At 31.5% G+C, this 27,958-nt stretch overlaps 4 protein-coding genes across 5 annotated transcripts; 3 read left to right on the top strand and 1 right to left on the bottom strand.

The window, feature by feature from the left end:
• Positions 1-210: 210 nt before the first annotated feature.
• Positions 211-10,160, bottom strand: LOC101506144 (alpha-1,4 glucan phosphorylase L isozyme, chloroplastic/amyloplastic). Its single transcript, XM_004489395.4, has 15 exons — positions 9,726-10,160; positions 8,229-8,467; positions 8,043-8,144; positions 7,488-7,664; positions 7,086-7,361; positions 6,726-6,997; positions 6,472-6,589; positions 5,967-6,392; positions 5,420-5,572; positions 4,555-4,683; positions 3,463-3,699; positions 2,442-2,518; positions 1,471-1,657; positions 1,050-1,250; positions 211-498 (listed from the first exon to the last, which is right to left on the bottom strand). Exons 1-15 carry the CDS (start codon positions 9,973-9,975, stop codon positions 382-384), a joined length of 2,961 nt encoding a protein of 986 aa, XP_004489452.1. The 5' UTR covers positions 9,976-10,160; the 3' UTR covers positions 211-381.
• Positions 10,161-12,746: 2,586 nt separating this feature from the next.
• Positions 12,747-14,688, top strand: UGT85H3 (7-deoxyloganetin glucosyltransferase). Its single transcript, XM_004489391.4, has 2 exons — positions 12,747-13,356; positions 13,612-14,688. Exons 1-2 carry the CDS (start codon positions 12,834-12,836, stop codon positions 14,541-14,543), a joined length of 1,455 nt encoding a protein of 484 aa, XP_004489448.1. The 5' UTR covers positions 12,747-12,833; the 3' UTR covers positions 14,544-14,688.
• A 2,784-nt stretch (positions 14,689-17,472) lies between these two features.
• On the top strand, positions 17,473-20,018 carry LOC140919328 (7-deoxyloganetin glucosyltransferase-like). 2 transcript variants are annotated; one of them, XM_073365290.1, is made up of 3 exons: positions 17,473-17,853; positions 18,025-18,138; positions 18,912-20,018. In XM_073365290.1, the coding sequence occupies exons 1-3, from the start codon at positions 17,616-17,618 to the stop codon at positions 19,841-19,843; spliced, it is 1,284 nt and encodes a 427-aa protein (XP_073221391.1). In that variant the 5' UTR covers positions 17,473-17,615; the 3' UTR covers positions 19,844-20,018. The 2 variants fall into 2 exon arrangements, with proteins under 2 accessions (XP_073221391.1, XP_073221390.1); XM_073365289.1 differs by having other exon boundaries at positions 17,474-18,138.
• A 5,561-nt stretch (positions 20,019-25,579) lies between these two features.
• On the top strand, positions 25,580-27,651 carry UGT85H6 (7-deoxyloganetin glucosyltransferase). Its single transcript, XM_004489394.4, has 2 exons — positions 25,580-26,366; positions 26,466-27,651. Exons 1-2 carry the CDS (start codon positions 25,844-25,846, stop codon positions 27,398-27,400), a joined length of 1,458 nt encoding a protein of 485 aa, XP_004489451.1. The 5' UTR covers positions 25,580-25,843; the 3' UTR covers positions 27,401-27,651.
• The last annotated feature ends 307 nt before the right edge of the window (positions 27,652-27,958 follow it).

The raw sequence follows: 27,958 nt of genomic DNA, 5'->3' as shown, positions 1-27,958 counted from the left end.
ACCTGTACTCAATCAAGTACAAGTAACAAAAAAAAAGAAACTATTAATACAATAAAAAAGGAGGTATTTTTATTTTTGGAAGCGAAGCGACCTAGTCGAGCTATTGTCAAGTTAAGCAGTTCCTCTTGTCGAGCTAGACTCTACTCGCACTATAGTTGAGGAAAGCTCGCGCGTTATTCGTGTTAAGCTGTCGAGTTAACTAGGGAGTAATAAACATAATACACAATACATACATATATTACAGAAATGCAGGCTTATTTTGGCGGACAAAAGCGCAGGCCCTTATTTACTTACAAAGTTTCTGTTTATTTTTCAGTACGGGATAACAACGTGGCACCGATTCTCTGCTATAAATAGGATATAGTATAGATTACCCCTCCTCTATTGCAATTTGGCTGGCTCAATGTTCCATATATCTCGTGCATATTCATGAATGGTACGGTCACTGCTGAACTTGAACGATCCTGCTGTGTTCAATATTGACATTTCTGTCCATTTCTGCACCCATATGTGATTTACAAATGTTAATGACAATCTTATGGAAGTTGATGCACAAAGGACATAAAATGTGAGCAATAATATATCAGTTTTATGTTGTTAATACTACACATTACCAAGGCATATCTTTGCATGAAGGAACAACACTGGACTGAACTATGTGCAAACTGAATACATTTCATAAATCAGTTGCATGGCATAATAGAACATGCAAATGAAGAACAATGCAAACGGTGCATGCTTACAATAATAAACACGGAACTGGTGAATGCTTTCCTTAAATAACCTATGACTAGCATGTGAAACAAATATTCACCATAAAAGAAAAAGGTATAGTTAATTTATGCCCAAGATTTTTAATCTTGCCCCTGCATCCTCATCTTTTATGGTACAAAGGGATTTTTTTTAACATAAAATTGAAAGGTAAGGTGAAGCACCTAGTGGAATAAGGTTTGGTTATTGTTGTTGTAAAAGGTGAGAAAGTGCAGTTAAAAAAAATTGGGTAAGAAAATCATAACTCATCCATAATAGGAAAAAGTCCATAAACTCACTCTTTGGTCGCGATAAGCTTCGTCAACCTTCTCCTGACATTCTATGTAGCTGGGGAAGTCCTTGCCGACAAGAAAATAATCTGCTCGCCCAAAACCTTCATTTCCCTCCAAGGATCCAATCAGTTCATCATAGTTGTAAGACCCAAAAGCACCACTTCTGACAAATTCTTTAACTTCTTCGAACCGTGGATCAGGGACAAACTGAATTAAAAGACTGATAGGGTTATCATCTATGTTTCTATAAGAAAAAACACAGATTTCCTCAAACAAGAAAGACTGATAGATCTCTTGTTGAAAATATCATCTTCAACTTCTTTCAACAAATTATCAAATATTATGCTGTAATAACATGCTATCACCAGGACATCATTAGCTATATTGTGCGGTAATTAAAATGCACAACAGAAGTATAAAGATATACCTTTCCCTCTGCTCTTTCCTTCCTCAGCCCAGCAATTTCATGAGCCTTAGCACCAAAGAGGAAGAAGTTGTCTGCACCAACCTCTTCCCTTATTTCAACATTGGCCCCATCTAAAGTTCCAATTAGTATGCATCCATTCATAGCAAATTTCATGTTGCTAGTTCCACTTGCCTCCATGCCAGCAGTACTACAGTCAATAAACAGGCAACTCAAATTATTTGGCAATGTAGCATCAAATCAAAGTTTCATAGGAAAACAAAATGACAATAATATTCTATTACATAAAAATAAAATAAAAAATATGCAATATAATTCACACTCTCAATGTGAAGCCATGATTTTGTGTAGCAGCTTTAAACAAGTTTGGGTTCTCAATTTCGTAAACTTTTTCTCTTTTACAGCAAAATTTGTTTTGTTGTCTGAGATTCTGTGAAACCACCATACTCAATATATACAGGCAATCCAGAAAATAACCAGTGCTCATCTGGCATTTTCCAATAAAACACCAATACTTCAAAGGATGCGTATTGCACATTCAGATTCTGATAGCATTCTGCTTTCATGTTGGGAAGAGGCCTTATTATGTCAGGACCCAATTATGATACCAGAGACTTTTTATGTCAGTTGTCACTTTGACAAACCTAGGATACATCATTTGTAATATGTTTGAACAATTGATAGAAACACCTACTGTTTCTAAAAGTGAGTTGTTCAACTCTCCACGTACACAATAATGGGCAACATCAGATAATTTGATGCAATTAACTAAATATTTTCTATTTACAGCTATTCATATAAAAAGTTGAACCGAGGATGACTGTTGGTACAAAAAATAATGTAATGTTAATTATTTTTATTTATTAGTTGGAGCATGGATTAGTAACAGTAAATGTATATCAATATATCATCATTTATGTCAGCGCGGCAAAAACATGCAATCCAAAGAGTAATCAAAACCAACTATAGACTACCTGATATGTTGTGACAATTCACTAGCCGGAATAAGCATCTCCGCAACACTAACATTGTAGTCAGGAACAAAAATAACCTGATTAAATATGAACACATAAATAATAAATAACAATATTTTGCATCATTCATAAGCAAGATAAATCGAATTACTCATGAATTCTACCAGTACCATCTAGTAAGAGGAGAATAATAAAGAACAAATCAATAACAAATTTGGCAATCAATTCTTTGAATTTCTCCCCTCTGAAAGGTTAAATGTTTTTATTATTTAAATGGAAAAACAGGGCAGTTTCATCTGTAATTTAGTATATTAGAAAACTGATACAAAAATCTCATTCATGATTAGAGGGCATACAATTCAAACAATCATCCTAGATGTAATATTAAAATTTCCACGGAAATAAGTGCACATTTATAAGGAATATTTTCCACAGGTCTCTGCTACAATGTAACACGGGGATCTACAATGCAAAACGTATCTCAAAATTCTTTTGTTGTCAAATTGGATGCAGAAGATAGTGTAGAATCTTAAACTGTTCTCTTCTTTCTTCATCAGGTCCAATATTATCTACTAACAGCAATGTATCGCACGATACCAACAACCATTCAATAGAACACTAAAAACTTTGATCAGGATGGAAATTTGATGATTACATTAGTAAAAAGTATGAATGAAGTTTGAATATTATCGGAATATTGCATGGTTGTATAATATTTTCAAATGTTACCATGCTCGAGTTGCTCTTGTAAACATTACATTTTACTTTTATACTTGCATTAGAAGAATGTAGTACTGTTTGGATTTCAATTTCCGATTTGATGTTCATGTTAAAGTACACAAAAATTCTTTTAATATAATATTGAGCATTGATTTTATAGTGATCGCATAAGAGCAACTTGCTCAAAGTTCATACTAGAGTAGGAATAATACTTCACATAACTTCAACAATGAAATGGGTGGCTATGAACTCTAGGGCATAATAACAAAAATTAACTCTTAAATAACACAGTCATGAGTACCTTAAGAAGATCTCCTATTTCAGGATCATGATTTACAGTAGCCCCAACATCTGTGATAAATTTCACAATTCTCTTGGCTTGCACATATGTGGCGAATGCTTTCCCCCCAAATATACAAACTCTTGGAACAAAATTTTCTTTCCTTTCTGCAGCACTCATTTCTTTCATCTTCTTGTAGCGGTAAACAATTCCAAAAATATTTAATAGTTGTCGTTTGTATTCATGGATTCTCTTCACCTAAACAAAAAAAAAAAATTAAGCCAACAGTTAACCAAAACTACACATTTAACAATAATAGGTTTGGTAGAAACTGAATTCATTAGTGACAATATTATTAGGAGAGAAAGAGGTAGCTTCAAAGTACAAAATTTGATGGTAGTAAATTGAAATACAAGTGAAAATTAGCTTAGCCTACTTTGATCCTATGTTGACAGAGCCTATATATATCAAACAAAGCAAGCTTAGACATTTAAAAGGCCTATTTAACTAAGTAGCCAGGGCCATCATACGTTCACCTATTTATTTATTTGTTTATTTATTTATTATGCATATATATAGTTAAGATAAGATATCATAAGACTAATCTAACTTATTAAATTACAGATTAATGTAATTTATTTTATACATAACATGACAATTTGTTAAATTTAAGATTTATTAAAACATAAAAAACCTAAACCGATGGTCCGGTTCAAAGTCCTTCATACAATTTAGGCTCTTTTTCTTACAACAAAAAGGGCCCAAAAGAAAAGAAAATTAGGCAGGAGTAAAAGCTTGATGGGGAAGAGAGGCCCCTGAAACATCAGCTAATAGCAGGTGGAATATATCTCTAGGAGGAGAGATACATAGCAGAATAGGCTGTCCCACTTAAGGCAAAGGATATCCTAGCCTAGCCTAATGCAACCATACTCAGAAAGTGACCAACCCTTAATCTAACAATACACCTACTAAAACTTATAAACATGAACGATGTACCTTTAATTCTGATTCCAGAATTGTTTTTTAACTTCCATTCCAAGTTCAAAACTTGTAGCTTAACCAAAACTGGCAGTAAGGGAAAAAGGACAGAAAAATCTAAAGTCATCATCTTACCTGGATGTCAAACATTGCATCAGGACTGACAGAATATCCTGTTTTTTCTCTGAGGAATGCTGCAACTTTCACCTTGTTATTCCTTTTTGCTTCCCTCCATTGCTTTTGTAGATCCTCATTATCTGCAAACTATTAATGAAATACTAGTACAGTCAGCTACGAGTTTAGAGACTTGACAATCAGGCTGAGACTAATATATAGAGTAACCAAATTGGAGAACATTGGAAATACAACTTGGTCTACATCTTTTCAATTCTAATACTAATTTCAGAGTATCATGAATATATTCTATTACAAATATAAATCACTTTCAAACTCAATTCTAATACTAATTTCAATTCTAATACAAATATAAATCACTTTCAAACTCAATTTTAACCAATCAATTTTACAAAGTTAAGTTTATTCAAAATTACATTTGACAAAGGCTCACCGCTCACCTACACACAATTAAATTGAGCTAATCATGGAATCCATAGAATTTGATTTAAACGCAACACACCAGATATTATAACTTTCTGAATAGCACCTTCACCAGAAACGATTCACATCATTTGAGTTGATCATGATTGGCATTTTCAAGATAATTATATTTTCTAGATTAGCTAAAAGCAATTACAAATTTATAATGTTATTTATTAATAGTTTCTTTGAGCATCAAAAATTTTAATATTGGAGATCAATTGTTCACAAGTGCTTACACATTATAATAGAACAATAATTAGAGCAGCAAAACCTGACATTCATAAAAAAGCAAGCAAAAATTGAACAAAAAGAAGAAAAGGAAAATGTGAATACCTCTTGAATTCTATAAATGAATAATTTGTTATAAAACAAGATCAAGAATTTAAATAATGGTAATTACCTTCCGCAGTTCAGCTAGTTTTTCAGTATTTAGGACCCAATCTTCTGTGCCTATCCACTGAGTTATTATTTTACTCAAATCTGGATTACAGAACCTGATCCATCTCCTTGGGGTCACACCATTTGTTTTGTTTTGGAATTTCTCAGGCCACAACTGCAAGAAATATGGCATGTCATTGACAAAAAAAACAAGTTTCCTAGATCTTGTCATAGAGATAAAGATAGAAAAGCAGGAAATACTTTTAATTTTAAAAGCTCATACACTACATTGCGACACATAACACAAATATTGTGGTAAGTTTCTTTTATTTTTTTAATTGCAGCATGTGCACTGTAATCACATAAAAATGTGGAAGTATACACATTCTAAGTGCCTCTTATGTCCTTCTTGCATGATTAAATTGATTTTCCTTTTTTGTCAAAGAGAAAAGATGACTGCTGAGAGCTAGTTGGTGATTTCAAAAGAGGGAAAAAATCCATTGCAAATATGGATTTAGAAAAATCACTCAATTGAGGCATTGTGTCACATGGTCCAACGAAATATTTACCTTATAAAATGCATTGAACACATCATCCTTGACAATTTCACTATGTATCTCTGCAACCCCATTCACTGCATGACCACCAACAACACAGAGATTAGCCATACGAACCAACTTTGGTGGTTCTGGTACTGGCTCAGGCAACTCCTCTTTCTTATTTTCAATGGAACTTTTATCCGTCCCATCCTTTTCAGTAACTGCTTCTTCAACTTCAACTTCATCATCATTACCATCACCATCCTCTCCTCCTCCTTCTTCTTCAGAAATTTGCACCTCCTCACTAGAAATATCAACTGTCTCCTTGGGCTTAACTAGTATATCTGCAAATTCTGCAGGCAATTCAACATTTTCTAGAATTCTCATTTCCTTCAACTTCTTTTCCAGCAAGTCTGAATCTGCTGTGCCATATTCTGCGATTATGGTCCGAATCAGCTGTAAAACATGAATATCAGCAATAACTCAATTCCTGTAATTGAAATAGAAGAGTTTATGCAAATATTCTTGGTATTACCTCCTCATCAATCATTTCTATAATCTCCACATGGCGTGGAAGCAGTTTCTGCATAAGGTCCATGCTCCATTTCTCTAATGCTTCAGGAAGAACAGTATGGTTTGTGTATGCTACAGTCCTAGATCACAGTGGCAGATCGTATATATTCCATCAACAAACTCAGATCATTCATGGACATGAGATGACTTGACTACTCGGTCCCCCCAAAAAACAATAAAATAAAATATAAACAAAAGCAAATAAATACTAGATACCGTTGGGTGATATTCCAAGCATCCTTCCAGCTTAAACCCTTTATATCTATCAGGATTCTCATCAGCTCTGGGATGCACAAGGTTGGGTGAGTATCATTCATCTGCACTGCAACCTTTACAGGAAATTCTTCCCAATTCACACTTGCTCCCGATCTTCTCTCAAAACGAGCAATGATATCTTGAAGAGAAGCAGAGCATAAAGTATATTGTTGCTTGAGGCGTAGGGTTTTCCCCTCTATTGATTCATCCCCAGGGTAGAGTACATAGCAAATCTGCATTTGAGAGGAAAACCTCCAGTATCATCACAAAATCATCTAAAATTTTCCAAAAGTGTTTATACTAGCCATATCATGCACAAACCTTTTCAGCATTTGCCAGAGCCTCGTATGCTTCAACGTGCTTTCCAGAATTAAAAGCATATAAATCAAAATCTTCAGATGCAGCTTTTGTAGACCAAAGTCTCAGGTTAATTGTGGTTTTGGTCTTATATCCTGGTATGGGGACATCATGTGCAACAGCTCTGATATCTTCTCCTCCAACCCAATGTTTTTTACCATCTGAGCCTGAAACAACTTTGCCATAGAACCTTACAGGATATGAGACGTCATTTCTAATAATCTCCCAGGGATTGCCCATCTGTTAGAAGAGGTCACAAGCAAAGAAAGAAAATATTAATAAAACTAAGAGACCAAATGCAAAAATTATAATTTTAGGTAAATGGTGTGAACACTAGTCATCTCATCACTAAATAATGATACATACCTCGAGCCAATCTTCAGCAGATTCCTCCTGCCCATCTTTGGTTATTCGCTGTTTGAATAAGCCATACTTGTATCTCAGTCCATAACCCCATGCTGGATAGTTCAAGGTTGCCAAAGAGTCCAAGAAACATGAAGCAAGGCGTCCAAGACCTCCATTTCCAAGTGCAGCATCTGGCTCCTATTATTGTCGGGCCAAAATGAATTACAACAACTTTAAGAGAGAAACAAAATTGGTTTGTAAACTTGCAATATTTTGAAAAACTAAATGTGGAAAATGGAACTCAATACGAATCCCAATTCCCAAGTACAGCAGCTGAATCTCTCAACTGTTGAACTTGTAGTAAATATGCTATTGGAACAAATTAAGTAGGTCCTTTTTCAATTTATAATATTTATTTCAAAAATTCCACGTCAGGTTGTTTATCCGAAGAGGTCTTGAATTGAAACATTTACTAATGGGTTTCTGGTTAAATAAACAGTAAACCATTAGAACAGTAAAGCATACCACATTTTATAATAAAAAATAAGATAAGGGATACAGTTGTAGATGCTGTACCTGGTTTGCCACATTTTCTAATTTATAACCAAGATGGCTCAAAGCCTCGGCATATGGACCAGCTAACTCTAAATTGCCAATTGCATTCAATAATGTTCTACCCTGCAAGATAGAATGATAGATGGAAATAAGTATTAGATGCCAGTAATTTCCCAGGCTGTTCAAATCATTAAGGTAGCACCCAACCTGCAAAAACTCCATTGAAAGGTAATATGCCTGCTTAGCATTCAGCTTCTCATAGTAATCATAAGTAGCGTTCCAGTTTATTATGAGAGCATCACGGACACTCTGTGCAGTTGCAGTGTAAGCCTGTGGAAGCTCAAATTTCTCCGGAGAAAACAGTGGAGTGAACTCTGCATGGTACTTAATACTTGACACAATGGAAGAAGCATCTGGTGCAAATGCGGTCAGAGAGGTTGTTGCGTCTAAAACAAACAACAACCAGAAATAATTGATCAGATTCCAATGATGATGGACGCAAGGTAACTATTGGTAATATATGCCAAAAACTCATGAACGATCTCTGTCAACAGCTCCCTTCCCTCTTTAAGAAAATGGACCTGTTTGGTTTAAGTAAATATTTTCTATTTTTATGAATAATTATAAAATCTAACTAACTTTCACTTTGTTTTCTCTTTTAAAAACTCTGTATAAGAACAATGAAAGTAATGAGGCATTTTTATGATTATTAGTAAAAACAAAACAAAATAAGCTCTCACCCAACTTTCCAAATCTTCTTTCTAAGTTTTTTCTTCATTTCAGGAATTGCATCCTCTAAAATAAGCTCTCACTTTATAAAATAAAGACATCTTAGTCATTCATGGAATCATGAACTTTTTTTATACTCTAACACATCCATAATGTGTAAATTGTAATGCATGTGTATAATATTAATGATTGAATTTTGACATGTATATAAAAATGAAAAAAGTTAGAACCGATTCAACCAACCTCAACGTGAAAGCTAAAAATAGTTGTTTCAACTTAGAACTGATTCTAGAACCAAAATCGTTTATCATTATAAAAACCAAACATCATAAAAATCTAGTCAAAACACGTTTGACCATTGCAAACTCAAGTTTGGGAGTTCCTACAATGGAACCAAACAAGCACTAATATTAACAGCTTCATCAACAAGGTAATGGAGCAAAGATTTCATCCTAATTAAAGGTAATCTAAATTTGAACTCGATTCCAATGCTGGAAATGAAGCAACAAATCATGAAACCAAACCAAAAAAAACACTAAGCTAAATGATAGCATCACAATAAATCAAAATGCTGAAGAATAAAACAGAAAAAGAAAGAAACAAGTGAACCAAAACACCACACACACATACATAGAGTCACAAAGCAATGATTTCCGCCTAACAGAATGTTTCTAAATTTGAACTTGATTTCAATGCTGCAACTGAAGTGAACAATTCAGATCATAAATTCACAAATTCAAAATCTAAGCTAGCTCTAATAATAGCATCACAAATTCACAAATTCAAAACATAAGCTAGCTAATAGCATCACAAATTCACAATCTCAAAACATAAGCTAACTAATAGCATTACAAATTCAAAACAACATAAGCTAACTACTAGCATCATAAATTCAAATCATAAGCTAGCTAATAACATCACAAAAATGACACTGAAGAAAAAGAAAAGCGAGAGAGAAACAAATATAATTCAGACCTTGTTGATGAAGATCCTTGACTTGCTGTTTAGCTTCACTACCAGAAACACACTTGACAGAGAAAGAGGTTCTACTAGTAAGGTTAAGATTGCGGTAGAGAGCGCGACAGTTGAATGTTGATCCGATGAAGAGCGATTTGGAAAGGGAGGAGGATCTGTAATTGATGAAAGCGGAAATGGAGTTACGGCGAGGGAAGGAATCAGTTGCGGCGGTGGAGTTCGTCGGTAACCGCATTGTGGTGGAAGCCATAATTGGAAATTGAGATTGAGATGAGTCGGTGAGAATGAGAGAGAGTTAGTTATATCTGAGTTGAGTTCACGAGCTTAGGTTCGGTTTGTTGTGTAGTGTTAGTGTTGAGTAATGAGTGTCTCTTCTGTGTATAATGGAGGTGTGTGTTGTAGCATAGTAGACTAGAGTGTGATCTTACTAATGTTGAAAAGGAGGATACGATTTTTCATCGAATCACGAGCTTTTCCCTTCTCTTTTACTACCTTTTTACCACGCAATCGCCTTTGGATTGCGTACAGCATTCCATATTAATGTAAAAAATAATTCTCCTAAAATTTTTAAATAAATTTTTAGTTTAATATTTTTTTTTTAGTATACTATTTACATTAATGGTCATAAAAAATTAATTAATACTTAATAAAGATGATTTTGTAAAAATATTATTCTTCTTTTTACTTCATGAATTTTTTTAATTTATATAATAAATTGTGTCAAAATAAATATATTGTTGAAATGTATAATATAAAGTTGTTGTTATGATCTATTTAGTAACTTTTATTTTATCAATACAACTCTTTTAAAAAAATTACTAAATGAGTCGCACTTATAATTTTATATTATTATATTTATAATTTTATATCATTATATTTTAATACCATTCATTTATTTTAATATAATTTATTCTGAATAACTCGTAAAAAGTAAAGAGTAATAATGTGTGTTTACTTAACCACTCTTCTCTGTAGACATCCAAAAATATTTTTCTATAATTATGTAGTCTTTCTAGCTTTGTGCTAACTAGGTAAAATAGTTACTATATGTCGATGACTTTATACTCCCATTTTAAATATAAATGAAAATTAAATCAATAAAGATGGATGTATTTGATTTAAAATTTAGATTAATATATTTATTTTTGTTGATAAAAAAAAATGTCTTCTTTTTAATTCATGTAAATATAAGTTATTTTAATTTTTATTTATTTATTTATTTATATTTATGCAATTTAAAAAAAATCTTTAATGAGTTTTTTTATATTAAAAAATGTGATATGACAAATTTTCCTTTACATAACACATACTAATTATATTAATAATGTTGACTGTGCATCTTTTTATTATAAAAAATTTTAAAAAAATATTTTGATTAAAATATAAAATTATTATTTTAAATAAAGATTAAATATATTTTCATTTCTTATAAAATTTTAATATAGGTTTTATAAAAACTTAAATTAAAAAACTTAAATTTTATAAAGACTAAAAATATATTTAATATTTTAAATAATAAATCAACAAAATTTTATAATCTTCGTTAAAAAAGATAAACAGCAAATGAAGAGAAAAGAAGAAGAAAAAAAAAACACCAGTCAATTTAATGAAACTCATTCTACCAGCAACTTGGAAGCTTCTTGCTTTGTTTCTTATTCGTTGTATTAATGCAACTCTAAAGTTCTTTTAATAGAAAATGTAACTCTAAATTGATGATTTTTCTTTAATTATATTATTTTACTTTTTACTTTTTAATATATTAAAAAATTATAAAATGTCAAATCAATAAATAGTAGTATTTCTATCTTGCGATCTAAAGATTAAAAAAAATAGAATATTTTAATGTATTAGTTTTAAAATAAGATAATTTTATTTTATTTTTAGAAAAAATGATATTGAAAAATCCTTAAAGTGAACAATCAATATCAACTAATTATGGTGAAACATTAGACAGGTTTACCCTTAATAGGTAAGTTTTTTGGTGTGTAGTTAGAAGATCCTTTCCTTTCTTGTATTTGACTTTAGATTTGATATGCCATAGTTTTTTTTTTTTTTTAATATATTTGAGGTATTTCTAAATAAAAAAATCCAATATTTTCAAATTTAAAATTAAACTTAAATCAACACGAAGAGAACCCCAAAACTCTACCAACTAGTAATTAAATGAGACATTTTTCTATACAAATTTACATTAACATAATATTTAAAAATATATAACTTGAATATTTATACTGAAATTTAAATAACATAAAAAGTATATACTATCTTAATATAGTATCAGAGTGATCAAAGTGTTTTTCTTTGCTTCTGTACTGTTTAATTATCAAGCTTGAATGATGCTTGGATTAGAATTGAAACAAAAAAGCTTCAAAAATAAAAAATGAAAAACAAACTCTTCTGCAAGTTGCATATGGGAAGTATGGGAAGTGGGAACATATACAGTAGTGGTCCACCTCCACCATCATGCATATATTAATATATGTCCCTTTGGTGGACCCTAATAATTTATTTTATATCTTTACTAGTCATATACCCATGCAATCACACGAATTTAATGTTTGTATTTGTTTTATATATATTAACTTTAATAAATTGTAATCAGTAAATTATAATTATGTTTATTTAGAATATATTAAAAAATGATCTTATAATGAGTTTCAGAGTTTGTTTTAGAAGTTTAAATAGGTCTAAAACTTTGGCTAGTACACATACACAAGAGACTAAAACATCAAGTAGGCTACTGTTATGAGGGAGTGGTGCTGATAATATCTATTTGGTATATAGAGAAAAGAACTATCAAATAAGTGTCATTTTGCTTCTAATATAGTAAGATATAGGTTTAGTTACTTCTTTGCATTTAATGAATAACAATAAATAAATAAAAAGTAATGAGTGAATAATAACTCTCTTTACTTGAAAGATGATCTTTTATTAATAGTTTTTTTTTTATAAATAATTTGTCTTTGTTTCAATATTTTATCTTTAATTTTCTCTTTCAAGAGCCTCTATAGGATAAGATTGGAATTTTTCTCTCTATTAAAGCAAATGCTTCTCAACCTCATTCATATCTTGTAGAAGCACTTAACACACAAACAGAAAATATCAAAGATGAGAAATTTTACAAACAGAAAACCACATGCTGTGTTGACTCCATATCCAGCTCAAGGCCATATCAATCCATTGTTGAAACTAGCAAAACTTCTTCACCTTAGAGGCTTTCACATAACCTTTGTCAACACTGAGTACAATCACAAACGTTTGCTCAAATCAAGAGGTCCTAATTCTCTTAATGGTTTCACTGACTTTAACTTTGAGACTATACCAGATGGTTTAACTCCAATAGAAGGTGATGGTGATGTTAGTCAAGATGTACCTTCTCTTAGTCAGTCTATCAGAAAGAACTTCCTCAAACCTTTTTGTGAACTTCTTGCTAGACTTAATGACTCTGCCAATGATGCTCTTATTCCACCAGTTACTTGCTTAGTTTCTGATTCTTGTATGAGCTTTACTATACAAGCTGCTGAAGAACTATCACTCCCTAATGTTCTCTATTTTCCAGCCAGTGCATGTTCTTTGATGTGTATTTTGCACTTTCGTTCCTTTGTAGAAAAAGGACTCACACCACTCAAAGGTATGTACCAAGTTAAGTTTTTTTCTTTGTCTTCATAGATTATAATTTATAATCTATGAAGCCTCAACGTAAACATTGACTGCAGCCAGATACATATGGACCGTACACTCAAAAGATAGGACGGTCCATATTTTAGTTGATTGCACTACAGTCAATTTAAAAACTCTTAATAAGAAGTTGATATCCAAAAAATTTCATAAAATTTGAAAAGTATAATTTATACTTGAACAAATAATTAACTTCCATGATATGCAGATGAGAGTTACCTGAGAAATGGATTTTTGGAAGCTAAAGTAGAATGGATTCCAGGTTTGAAGAACTTTCGATTGAAGGACATTGTTGCCTTTATCAGAACAACAAATCCAAATGATATTATGTTAGAATTTCTCATTGAAATGGCAGATAGAGTCAATAGAGAATCTACCATTGTTTTGAATACATTCAATGAGCTTGAGAGTGATGTAATAGATGCTCTCTCTTCTATGTTTCCTTCTCTATACCCCATTGGTCCTTTACCTTCATTATTAAATCAAACACCACAAAATCACTTGGCATCATTAGGTTGCAATCTTTGGAAAGAAGATACTAAGTGTCTTGAGTGGCTTGAAAGCAAGGAACCAAGGTCTATTGTTTATGTGAATTTTGGAAGCATTACAGTTATGACTCATGAGCAAGTGTTAGAGTTTGCATGGGGTTTGGCTAATAGCAAAAAACCATTTTTGTGGATCATTAGGCCTGATCTTGTGATTGGTGGCTCTGTGGTTTTGTCATCTGAGTTTGTGAATGAAACTTCAGATAGAGGCCTAATAGCAAGTTGGTGTCCACAAGAGAAAGTTTTGAACCACCCTTCAATTGGTGGATTCTTGACTCATTGTGGATGGAATTCAACCACTGAGAGCATATGTGCTGGAGTTCCAATGTTGTGTTGGCCAGTCTTTGGTGATCAGCCAACAAATTGTAGATTTATTTGCAATGAATGGGAGATTGGACTTGAAATTGATACTAATGTGAAGAGAGAGGAAGTGGAGAAGTTGGTCAATGAATTGATAGTTGGAGAGAAAGGAAAGAAGATGAGGGAAAAGGCTATGGAGTTGAAGAATAAGGCAATGGAGGACACAAGAGTTGGTGGTTGTTCATATATGAACTTGGACAAAGTGATTAATGAGGTGTTGCTTAAACACAATTAGATAGAGTTATATTATGCATTCTGTTACTTCATTAATCTTCTTTTATTCAATGTATTTCACTCACAAGAAAAAATTATGCATCTTTTAATAGTGCTGGTTGTATCTAAAATTTTATAAGCTGATATTATTATTATTATTATTATTATGCATTCTCTCGAAATATAGAACACCTCATGTACTTGTCTACTATCTTTAAAAAGTGTTTTTCTCTGTATTAAACTCTCAAATTTATTTTTCCTATGAGATGAATCTTCGTGTCTTTGATAGTAGGATTTATAACACTATCTATTATTTTGTTTTACAAATTTATTTCCACCTATCAAAAGGATAACAAACTCTCTAATGCAGATTGCATGTGGACAAACTGGACTGATACTTATTTTGGTGGTCCATCTTCACAATCATGCATAAATATTTAGTGGACCCTAATATTCTTGACTAATTAATGTATCATATGGACACAACAGAAAATTCAATGCACTCTTGATTTGGTTAAACTAGAGAATAACCAACATATCTAAGAACAATAAAGTGAGTTCAAGTTGCTCAATCGGTGAGGTAAAAAACACCAAAAGGAATTTTGAGTAGTAGATATTGTAAATTTTATAATATTTTAAATTTAAAAGTAATTTAATTACATAATTTTGATTAATGCAAATTTAATTAAATGGTTAAAGTTATTTGGTTTTGATATACCTTTAGTACCTTGATTTGGTCTTCCTTACTTGACAATTGGCAAATGAACAAATTAATTATTTCATAATATATTCTTTTTTTACTTAAAAAAACAATATTTATTAATTCAAATTGTTAGAAACATCGAATTTTTTTATTTTTTTCAAAATCTTTTAAATTGAAAATGATGAATCTGTCTACAACCTTAATTCATCTAAGTTCATAGTGTAAAATGGAAAAACGTCTAAAAAGTTGACAAAATTAAAGTATATATTTAGAATACTTGTGTCTTTGAATTTGTAACATTGATCATGTTAAAGTGTTGATTGAATCTGTAATTGATCAAAATTAATTTGTCGATCTAAATCAAACGAATATCACAACAAAATGAGAAATCAAACAACATTCCACAAAATTATGTACAATACAAAAAAAAAACTAAATTAATAACCTTTTATATTTAGATAAAAGGAGAAAAAAAAAACAATGTAGAGAGATAATTCTACACAAAAAAGAACTCTATACTACTCTTTTTATTTTAATATATGAATATGAAAAGACGTGTAAATTGTAATGGCTAGACAACTAGGTTTTTCTTTATGTAATTATTATTTTATGTTTGTAGACAAAATAATAAACGTTATTTAAAATTCACATGCACAATTGCAAGATTTTTGATTCAGATCCAAGACATAATACTTAGCTTAATAATATAAATATTTGCGAATTAAATTAGACTTTACACACAATACTGAACATACTCTAATTATTCATCATAATATAATGGCTTTAATCATACTATAATATTAATGCATCATTGTAACCACTCCAAAATCTTATCGGCTTTGTTGAACTTTTAAAAAGTTGAAAGTTAATTGGCTTTATTGTCTTATTATTTCTTTCTTCTCTATAAGAATGATATTTTACTCTTATTTCAGCAATTTATTTGGTGTTAATTTTGTAAATCCTTAGGAATTTTCATCTAGGAGAATAACTCTTTAAAAACAGTGCATCCTCACATGCTTCATATTATTTTGTTGTGTTTATACATACAACTAATTTATAGATTGTAAGTAACTGTACGTGAAGAGTTTGTGGTGATTGTGATTGATGGACAACATTTTCCAATAACACAATCAAGGTTATTTCTTAAAACTAACATAACAGTTAACTTACCAACAGTTTTTTATATAAAAAAGAATTACACGTTTGCTTCCCACACCCCTCATTTTGCTTCCCACACTCCTCAATTTTTTTGTAAACCCAAAATACCCGAACTGTCCTTCCCTCTTTATTCATTTAACCCTTCATTTCTATATATCTTCATCATGTTCATCTTCATTAACCTAACATTTTCAATCTTCTTCAATATTCTTCAATCATTTTGATACATTTCATCTTCAATCATTTTCAACATCTTCATCATTTTCATCATCTTTATCATTATAGTGATTCAAATCAACTAGATATGTATTTTGTTGGGTTTTGTAGCTTAATTTTTTTTTCAAAATCTGGATTTCGTACGTTTACGTGAAATGAATTCACGTATCTAATAAAATTAAGAAAATTCAGATGCTACGTGAATTAAGTTTACGTAAACGTACATGAATTAAGATTGCGTACATCAATGGAGTTTTAAAATTTCATATGAACTACGTGAATTGAGATAACGTACGTGAACTCAATTCACGTAACAAACATGTGAATTGAATTCACGTACACATACGTGAATTTAGTTCACGTATTGGTAAGAATTTGAAAAATCTCAGTCATACGTGAACCGAGTTTACGTATGTTCACTTGAATTCAATTTACGTATTTGCTACGTGAACACGTACATATACTTATCTCAGTTCACGTAAAAGTGATGAAATTTGGAACAATCATTCAAAAAACAACCATTGATGAATATTCAAAAACAACCATTCAAAAAACCCTAAACCATTCAAAAAAAAAAATTCGGTTTAGGGTTAAAAATGATTGAAGATTGCTTACTTGATTCAAGGATGTAGATGATTGAAGATGAAGGTGTTAGGTTAATGAAGATGAAGATGATGAAGTTAGAAATGATGAGTTAATTGAATAAAGAGAGAAGGGTAGTTTGGGTATTCAGGGTTTACAAAAAATTTAAGGGGTGTGGGAAGTAAATTGAGGGGTGTGGGAAGCAAAAGTGAAAAAATTATAATAATAGCAAAAATCAATTATTAGATCTTATTTTCTTTTGATAGGACCTCCTAAATTTTATATCTGTTTGTTGATTTCTTTATATTTTTTTTTAATTCTATTACTCCTCCAAGAGTCACAGGATAACACTATCCTATTTCCATTTATGTAAGAACAAGCTTCTCAACCTCATATCTTGCATACATAACATAGAAACAGAAAATTTCATCAGATATGAATAATTATGCAGAGAAAAAACCACATGCAGTGTTGATTCCATATCCACTTCAAGGCCATATCAATCCATTATTCAAAGTAGCAAAACTTCTTCACCTTAAAGGCTTTCACATAACCTTTGTCAACACTGAATACAATCACAAACGTTTGCTTAACTCAAAGGGTCCTAATTCTCTTGATGGTTTCACTGACTTTAACTTTGAAACTATACCAGATGGTTTAACACCAATGGAAGGTAATGGTGATGTTAGTCAAGACACAAACTCTCTTTGTCAATCAGTCATGAAGAATTTCTATAAACCTTTTTGTGAAGTTCTTGCTAGACTTAGTGAATCTGCCAATATTGGTCTTATTCCACCAGTTACTTGTTTGGTTTCTGATTGTTTGATGACTTTTACTATTCAAGCTGCTGAAGAACTTGCACTCCCAATTGCTCTCTTTGTTCCAGCCAATGCATGTTCTTTATTGTGTGTTTTTTACTTGCATTCCTTTGTAGAAAGAGGTATCACACCACTCAAAGGTACTAAGATAAGTTTTTTTTCTTCATTTAGTAAAAACTTATTATACCTTCATTTGAAATTATTTAATGAATTATTAAATAATTTTTAAATTTTATCATAATTTGTGGAATTGATCTACTCAGTAAGAATGTTAGATTTAGAAGGTTGGATTGGTGAATTTTAAAGTTTATATTGAGTTATTAAACAGAGTAACTTAGCTTAAAGTTACTCCTAAAGTAACTTGATTTCTCCTCTGTAGGGTAAGAGTTAGTCTTCACATTAGTTAGGTCAATGTCCTTCGAAGGTAGTTCGGTTGGTGAGTTAAGGAACGTTCGGTTGGTGAATTAAGGAACATTGAAGGAGTTTTAAGCATAAGGTCTCGGGTTTGATCCCGGAAACTAACACAATCTAACTGTTAGATCAATATATGGGTCCTAAAAGATTAGAGAAAACGAATTTGCAAAACTGGAACACAAAATGTTTGTTAACGAATTAAGTTAGTGTTAAGTATGACTCGTAGACAGCGACAATGAAGCCTACCATTGTCTATCCATTACCTATGAGCCATACTCAACACTATCTTATTAACATTTGTCTATTAAAAAACACAGTTATGTCAGTTAATAACTAAATATAGACATTCAATTTCAAGAATTTGATCGTCAAATTAAAAGTTCTTATTGAGTGGATGACCTGCCACAAATTTTCATAAAATTGCAAAAGTATCATTTATACTTCAACAGATAATTTCCATCAAGCTATTAACTTATGATATGCAACTTATGATATGCAGATGAGAGTTATCTAACAAATGGATATTTGGAAACCAAAGTAGACTGGATTCCAGGTTTGAAAAACTTTAGACTGAAGGACATTAATGACTTTATCAGGACAAGAGATCCAAATGATATTATGTTAGGATTCTTTAGTGCAGTGGCAGACAGAATTCCTAGAGACACTACTATTGTTTTGAGTACTTCCAATGAACTTGAGAGTGATGTAATAAATGCTCTCTCTTCTATGTTTCCTTCTCTTTACCCCATTGGCCCTTTACCTTCATTATTAAATCAAACTCCACATAATCACTTGACTTCTTTAAGTTCCAATCTTTGGAAAGAAGATACCAAATGTCTTGAATGGCTTGAATCTAAGGAACCAAGGTCTATTGTTTATGTGAATTTTGGGAGCATTACAGTTATGACTCATGAGCAAGTGTTAGAGTTTGCATGGGGTTTGGCTAATAGCAAACAACCATTTTTGTGGATCATTAGGCCTGATCTTGTCATTGGTGGCTCTGTGGTTTTGTCATCTGAGTTTGTGAATGAAACTTCAGATAGAGGCCTAATAGCAAGTTGGTGTCCACAAGAGAAAGTTTTGAACCACCCTTCAATTGGTGGATTCTTGACTCATTGTGGATGGAATTCAACCACTGAGAGCATATGTGCTGGAGTTCCAATGTTGTGTTGGCCAGTCTTTGGTGATCAGCCAACAAATTGTAGATTTATTTGCAATGAATGGGAGATTGGACTTGAAATTGATACTAATGTGAAGAGAGAGGAAGTGGAGAAGTTGGTCAATGAATTGATAGTTGGAGAGAAAGGAAAGAAGATGAGGGAAAAGGCTATGGAGTTGAAGAATAAGGCAATGGAGGACACAAGAGTTGGTGGTTGTTCATATATGAACTTGGACAAAGTGATTAATGAGGTGTTGCTTAAACACAATTAGATAGAGTTATATTCTTTTCTGCAATACAGAATTGTACTATTTCATTGATCATCTTCTATTCAATGTATTTCATTGTCAAGCAAAAATGAATGGGCAACATTTAGAATTTTGAAGTGCTATTTGTATCTAAAATTCTATAAGTTACTACTATTACTATGCATTCTACTTTTCACTATGTATTGTTTCATTATTCAAATTGGGATTAACACTTTGAGAAGCTTCAAAGAATTTTCCTTTGGCTTGATTAGCAAGCAACTTTTTTTTTTGGAATAAGTATATTTCAACGTCGGAGTCTGAGTCACAAGTCTGACTACTTGTAAGACAACAATAATGATCTTTATGCATATTTATTTAAAGGAAATCTTTTTACGACTTCTTCTTCTTCTAAATGATAAGGTTTAGTGTACTTTTTACTACGGTGCAGACAACGAACATTTTACATATCTGCAATCCAAACACTTCACCAAACCATGGCTCAGACAGATTTATATTATTGAAGTTGGAAATAAAGCTCCCTTCACAGTTACAATAATTTAACAAACTCATTACCATCATATGTGAAACAGACTAGAAAAACAAACTCATTTTAATAGTTTGTACAATTATTTTTGGTTGTATAATACATAAAAAAATCCTTTTGCTACAGATGTTAATATGACTAACTAAATATTTTGCTTTGGTAAAATACTTTGAAGGGTCCTTGAAAATGAGAAAATATTATTGGTGAAAGAGTCTACTTCGCACATTGAGAAAAAAATTCATCCTATTTTACTCTTAGATCACTTTGCAGTTATAGATTTATATTATGAAATTGTGAATTTTAGAGAGAATCTTGAGCTTTTGTTTAAAGAAAATTGGGCTGATTCAAGGATGGAAACTAATAGCCAATAATAAATTATGATTAAAAAATAAAAAAAGTGGTCGTGCATGTTTTGGACTTTAAGTCACTTGCATCTCTACGGTTATAAACTTTTCTGTTTGTAGTGAGAAATATCTTGTACTTCTACTTCAGTTGAATTTATGTTATGGAACTGAAACTTATAAGGTGGTCGGTCCACAATCATTTATAGTTTCGGTTTAGTAGACTATATGGTTTATATTGGTCTTTCTAAATTACTTTTCCTTTAAAATGACAGCTGAAATTTTGTTATGGTTGCAATGTCATATAATTATCTGTGAATCAGAAATTAATAAATATTAAGAAATATTATTGATAATAGTTGTGTAATTATTTGAATAAATATATTTTTTTTATTGGAGAAAGTATAACCAATCAACTTTTTAAATTTATGAACTCTTTAAATTTAGGAGTGATACAAGAAAAATAAATAATACGGAAATAAAAAAGAATAATTCTAATAATGATAAGATATTTCAACATCTCCCTAGTTGGTGTGTAGATATCAATCATGCCCATCTTGCTAATTAAATGTTCAAAACTTGTTCTTGTGAATCTCTTTGTCAATATGTCACTTGTTTGTTAATAAGAAGGAACAAATGGCAAGCAAAGAATACCATAATCAATCAGCCTTGGCTTTGGCTTTGGCTAGTATTATTATTTTTTAGCATGTGAAAATTAATTATTTATTTTAATTAACTGAATGCTTGCGTTTTGTCTCTAATTAATACGTTAATTATGTAACTTTCTTCCACCGAGTCAACATTATATATCTGATTCAGTCCTCTTTCCTGAATTCGTGTGTCTGTTTCTTGCTCGGTCAAAACCCTAATCTTTGGTCTCACGTTTCTGTTGTTGTCCAGTCAAAACTCATAGTCAAAATCCTAAGTTTGGAGCGCACGTTTTGGGTGGTCAGCTATTTTGGAGCGCACGTTTCTAAGGTCACATCTTGGAGCGCAGGTTCTAATGGACTCCTGATTCTCTCAAATACAGTTGCGGATTTCCTCTATAAATAGAGGGTTCTCCTCAGTTGGAAAAACACACCAAAAGCTCTTTGTATCTAAGGCTTTTCTCACTTCTCCCCCTTCTTACTTTTTCTTCCCTTTCTTTCGAGTGGTCTTAGTGCCATATTACGAGTGGCAGTCATATGACCGCCATATTGAGGGTGTCGTTTTAGAACGATTTTCTACGGTGCAGTAGAACTCCGATACAGAGTATCTGGGATGTTTTATCTTAGGGACTTCGTGGTTGATAGTCTGTCTTACACAATTTGGGCAGTGCCTCAAAACGTCTTAAATATAGTGACCTACTCCGCGACTCAACTCATTAATCTTTTTGGTGGCATAAATTATTTTTAAAAGGTTTTTTCGAAATTCAAAAAACAACAGTTCCATCACAAGGTTTCTTATGCGGTGATATTTGATTTCTTTTTCCCTAAATCAAGTTCTAAAAAATTATTTTCTTTGATTTGTTGCCTCAAATTTGGTAAGACCCTTACTCATGGTAGAAATAGAATCACTTATTGTTTATGAGGCAATTTCTTTAGGTGCAACAATAATAGAATGATGTGATGTATGCACATTTTCTGTAAAAAAAATCAGATTTTCGTAAAATTAAAGGGAAACATTTTCACTTGACTTCCCCCTTGAAGATGATTCTTCTAAAAAAATATTTGTTTTCAAAAAAGGTAACATCCATTGCAACAAAAAATTTCTTTGTACTAGTATCAAATCATTTATAACCTTTATGAGTGGAGGAGTAGCTAAGAAAAACACATTTGATAGCACGAGGTTCAAGTTTATTAAGATGTTTATGTTCATGAACAAAAGTCGTGCATCCACAAGTTTTCAATGGTTAATCAACAAAGATTGATGCAATGGAAAAATATTTCAAGAAACTTTGAAAAGGTGTTTGGAATTGTAATACATGTGATGACGTGCGATTAATGAAATGCGCAGTAGTCAAAATAACCTCACCCCATTAATATTTTGGGACATTGGTAGAGAAGAGTAATGTGTGTGTCACCTCAAGAAGGTGTCAATTTTTCCTCTCTGCAAGTTTTCAATGGTTAATCAACAAAGATTGATGCAATGGAAAAATATTTCAAGAAACTTTGAAAAGGTGTTTGGAATTGTAACACACGTGATGACGTGCGATTAATGAAATGTGCAGTAGTCAAAATACCCTAAACCCTATTAATATTTTGGGACGTTGGTAGAGAAGAGTAATGTGTGTGTCACCTCAAGAAGGTGTCAATTTTTCCTCTCTGCAATTCCATTTTGCTGAAGTGAGTTAACACACGAGCTTTAATGAACAACTTCATTTTCCATAAAAAAAATCCAGGACTATGTTAAAGTATTCAGTTCCATCATTCGTTCTAAACACTTGTATTTGAGAGTCAAATTGTATATGCACCAATTTTTTAAAATGTTTTATTATATGAGCTACCTCTGATTTTTTCTTTTAATAAGTACACACAACAAAGTTTGGTATGATCATCTGTAAAGATGACAAACCATTTTTTGTTGGATAAATAACTTATCCTATTAGACTCCCAAACATCATTATGTATCACCGAAAAAGATTTTGAAGGTTTATACTCATGTATTAGAAAGGAATATCGATAATGTTTAACAAATTCGCAAATTTCATATTGAAAGTGGAAAAATCTTGATTAACAATTTTTTTTGGAAATAGAGACTTTAAATATTTAAAGTTAGAGTGGCATAACCTCAAATGCAACAACATAATATCATCTTTATTATTTGAAACAAAAAAAATTCAACTGAAAAACCTATTGATATGAATTAAGTGTAATAAATGTTTGAGTGAAATAAAGGTTTTATTTGTGAAAGTTAAACTTCAAAAGATTTTTTTTTTTTAATTTAAAAAAATTGAGTGTTTTAAACAAATTGGACGGTTTTCTAAAACTAGGCCCGGTTCAAGGACCTGTCTGGTTCAACTCGATTTTCTTGGTTTTTCCTCGGTTTTTATTGATCAACAATTTCTTATGTTGACTGAGTCGGACATGAGTCTTGTTTTTGGCCGAATTGTCCGAATTAAATTTTTTTAGTGTCGCCTCTTCTCTTCTAACTTTTGAAAAAGTTAGAAGGGATGATAAATGGCTTTTTCTAAGGATTTTGCCTCTTACTTCATCAAGTTCTTTATTAGACCCGCAAGAAAAATAAAATTATGCTTTCTTGCCTCTTGATGACCTAAACACTATCTTCCATATACTTCCAGTTATCTTCATAGCACAAATCTAATTTTTGCCATAAGGTCATCAACTCATTGGTAGATTGTTACATTACTTTCACCAAGGTCAGTTCCATCGCCAGGGCTGCCATAGCGACCAAGGCTCGCATCTTATGTGCTGCCAGTTAGGTTTCCATCGCCGATAGGGTTACTCACAGAGGAGCCGATTAAGGTTATCGCTAGGATGAGTTGTTCATCCCTTCTAATACCATATAGAAAAATATTTTTGGTAATAGTTGTGTAACAAGTAATCAACTCCTAAATTTTAAGAGTGATATAAAAAAAAAATTCTAATGATAATAAGATATTTTAACAATAAGACTACTCACACTTCTTAAATCATGTTTGGATTCAATTTTTTAAAAAAGATCATATAAGTGATTCAACGAGCATAGAATATTTTTTTAGCATATTTCGCAATTCTAGAATGTCTTATTCTAATTTTATCTAAACAATAAAATACATCTAAAAAAGAATCATAATATATATAAATTTACAAAATATTTCTTAAAAAATGTCTACAATATCGAACAAGATACATTTATTTAATCCATTAATTTTGGCTTGTATCAGTTAATCATTTGACTTCATAATTAAAAAATCTTAAAATAAAGTGTGTTTTTCATGTTTGTGTGAACTAAAAAATAATAAAAATTAACAGCCATCAATGAGTTGTGTAGCGTGTAGGAATGTGCTGCGTCGAAAAAAGTGTACCCACGTTACACGTACAAGTTTAATAACTATTAAATACTAATAGGTAAAGAAAGGAACAAATGAAGAAGACAAAAACAATTGAACAACAATTTATTATAAGGCATCCATAGGACAACTTTCTTCAATTTATTTTTTTTTTACCATTTTAATGTTAATAATAGAGGTAGCAAATGCCATCGGAAAAGACAAATAGCGACTAACTTTAAATAGAAAAATACATTCTAACTTTATCTCTATATATCTCATAGTTTTTTTTTTCTTTCATTTTTTCTCTATATTTTCTCTTACATCTCTCCTCGTTTTTGCATAAAATCACCGAAAGGTAGAAAATCTAAAGTTAGAGATTAAAGAATCAACAATATGCATATTTTGATATTGATAGTTCATCTCGTATATAATATATATTAGCTAAATTAAATAAACTGAAAGTATGATCAACAAAACAAAAAGTTAACAACTCACTAAATACTATTATTCAACATCTTTGCTTATACATTCAGCTTCACCCTTGTCCGGAGAAGCAATATTAATAAGGACATACTACTTTATCGAGTTATCTATTTTTTCAAAAATTTAAACTAGTGATAGACTCAACTAAATTTACTTACATTGTTAGAGACAATTTCATTTTCCGGCCTTTACGTTTCACACAATCCTCGTGTGTATATATTTATTTAGAAGAATACTTTTAGATGGCATTAAAACTATTTTTAATTTTTTTTCTAGAAATATAACTATGAGATTCCTTTGGGTGGTTGGGCCAATAGCATGGACCTACTATAGCCAACTTACATTATTTTATTACATAAAAACATACAAACCAAATAAGATTTATAAATATGCAATGTTACCTACTCCATTTTATTGAGATCTCATATACATTTCCACACCTGTTTGTTTTCGTTAGTTCTTTTTCATTTGTAGTTTTATATATATACATATATCAGGATTAAATTTGTATGGTGTGAATTGATTTTATATATTTATTGGTCAATTCATTTTCACATAAACAACTATATATTTTAACTTAAATGAATTCATCCAAATCAATTCTCTATTAAAGCAGTGGCTTATCACTCTTTCTCTATACCTCACAACATAAACAATAAACATACAAAAAGGAAAAACCAGAAATGAGTTACATTACTGACAAAAAGCCACATGTTTTGTTGATTCCATATCCAGCTCAAGGCCATATCAATCCATTGTTGAAACTAGCAAAAATTCTTCACTTTAAAGGCTTTCACATAACCTTTGTCAACACTGAATACAATCACAAACGTTTGGTCGAATCAAAGGGTCCTAATTCTCTTGATGGTTTCACTGACTTTAACTTTGAGACTATACCAGATGGTTTCACTCCAATGGAAGGTGATGATGATGTTAGTCAAAAAATATTGTCTCTTTGTGAATCAATCAGAAAGAACTTCCTCGAACCCTTTCACAAACTTCTTGCTAAACTTCATGATTCAGCCATTGCTGGTTTTATTCCACCACTTACTTGCATAGTTTCTGATTATAGCATGAGCTTTACTATACAAGCTTCTGAAGAACTTTCTCTCCCTATTATTCTCTTTAGTCCTGCCAATGCATGTAATTTCTTGTGTAGTTTGCACTTACCAACATTGTTTGAAAAAGGTCTCATACCACTAAAAGGTAACAATAAATATTCTGTATTTCTTTTTTTCATAGGTGTAGTGTAGTTAAATTGTTCATATGAGCTTAAATCTAATAACTTTGTAACTTGATATGCAGATAAGAGTTATCTGACAAATGGATATTTGGAAACTAAAGTAGACTGTATTCCAGGACTGAAAAACTTTAGACTGAAGGATTTGCCTGACTATGTAAGGATTACAGATCCTAATGATTCCTTGGTAGAGTTTATCATCGAATCGATTGATAGAGCTCCCCGAGCCGCGGCTATTATTTTTAATACTTCTAATGAACTTGAGAATGATGCAATGAATGCACTATCCTCTATGTTTCCTTCTATTTATGCCATTGGCCCTTTATCTTCATATTTAAATGAAAGTTTGCAGAATCACTTGGTATCTTTAAGTTCCAATCTTTGGAAAGAAGATACCAAGTGTCTTGAATGGCTTGAATCTAAGGAACCAAAGTCTGTTGTTTATGTAAATTTTGGGAGCATGACGGTTATGACTTTGGAGAAACTGTTAGAGTTTGCTTGGGGTTTGGCTAATAGCAAAAAACCATTTTTGTGGATCATTAGGCCTGATCTTGTCATTGGTGGCTCTGTGGTTTTGTCATCTGAGTTTGTGAATGAAATATCAGATAGAGGCCTAATAGCAAGTTGGTGTCCACAAGAGAAAGTTTTGAACCACCCTTCAATTGGTGGATTCTTGACTCATTGTGGATGGAATTCAACCACTGAGAGCATATGTGCTGGAGTTCCAATGTTGTGTTGGCCATTCTTTGCTGAACAGACGGCAAACTGCAGATATATTTGTAAAGAATGGGAGATTGGACTTGAAATTGATACTAATGTGAAGAGAGAAGAGGTGGAGAAGCTGGTCAATGAATTGATGGTGGGAGAGAAAGGAAAGAAGATGAGACAAAAGTCAATTGAGTTGAAGAAGGTGGAGAAGGACACAAGACTTGGAGGTTCTTCATACATGAACTTGGACAAAGTGATTAATGAGGTCTTGCTAAAACAAAATCAAACATAAGTTTGGAAAGAAAGACTTATTTTTCACACTATCTTGAATTTGAATTCCATTATCATGTCAAAGATCCATTTTGCAACAAATAATTTTTTTTTTGCTGTGTGAACTACTAGTTTAAATTAAAATTCTCCTGTATCATACAAGATTGAAATAGTTTTTGTTAGGAACAATCATTTTTATTTTATGTCTACCTATGTTCTTAAGTGTGAACTTCAACATTTTAGTGAGTATAATTGTTATGATGCATTCACTTATGTTGAGTATGCAATTATGTATATTTTTTATTTTCTAAATTCTATATCTTCAAAGAACAACATAGCTGTGAGTGTGGTCCTTAGGATGCAAATGAGAGGATCAAATTTTAAATATCAGGCATAAGATCAGTTATTTTAAAGCACAGGTTCATCTTTCACCATACCTTGGAAATTAGTTTTACTATAACAAAAATAGACATAGTAGTTTACTTAGGTTAGAGATTTAAAGATAATGAAACTGATATGAGATTTTGGTGAGAATAAGTATAAGCTATAAATTTTATATAGCATCAACACTTCAGATTAA

This window comes from Cicer arietinum, chromosome 2, assembly GCF_000331145.2.
Source record: "Cicer arietinum cultivar CDC Frontier isolate Library 1 chromosome 2, Cicar.CDCFrontier_v2.0, whole genome shotgun sequence".
Taxonomy (NCBI): domain Eukaryota; kingdom Viridiplantae; phylum Streptophyta; class Magnoliopsida; order Fabales; family Fabaceae; genus Cicer; species Cicer arietinum.
This window is presented reverse-complemented; position numbering and strand designations above follow the sequence as displayed.

Coding starts and splice junctions, on each gene's coding strand:
- LOC101506144 (XM_004489395.4), bottom strand. CDS start 9,975: ATGGCTTCCACCACAATGCGGTTACCGACGAACTCCACCGCCGCAACT. Junction 7,665..8,042: donor TAGAAAATGTGGCAAACCAG/GTACAGCATCTA, acceptor CGACAATAATAG/GAGCCAGATGCTGCACTTGG. Junction 6,393..6,471: donor TAGAAATGATTGATGAGGAG/GTAATACCAAGA, acceptor CATGTTTTACAG/CTGATTCGGACCATAATCGC.
- UGT85H3 (XM_004489391.4), top strand. CDS start 12,834: ATGAGAAATTTTACAAACAGAAAACCACATGCTGTGTTGACTCCATAT. Junction 13,357..13,611: donor AGGACTCACACCACTCAAAG/GTATGTACCAAG, acceptor CATGATATGCAG/ATGAGAGTTACCTGAGAAAT.
- LOC140919328 (XM_073365289.1), top strand. CDS start 17,616: ATGAATAATTATGCAGAGAAAAAACCACATGCAGTGTTGATTCCATAT. Junction 18,139..18,911: donor AGGTATCACACCACTCAAAG/GTACTAAGATAA, acceptor TATGATATGCAG/ATGAGAGTTATCTAACAAAT.
- UGT85H6 (XM_004489394.4), top strand. CDS start 25,844: ATGAGTTACATTACTGACAAAAAGCCACATGTTTTGTTGATTCCATAT. Junction 26,367..26,465: donor AGGTCTCATACCACTAAAAG/GTAACAATAAAT, acceptor CTTGATATGCAG/ATAAGAGTTATCTGACAAAT.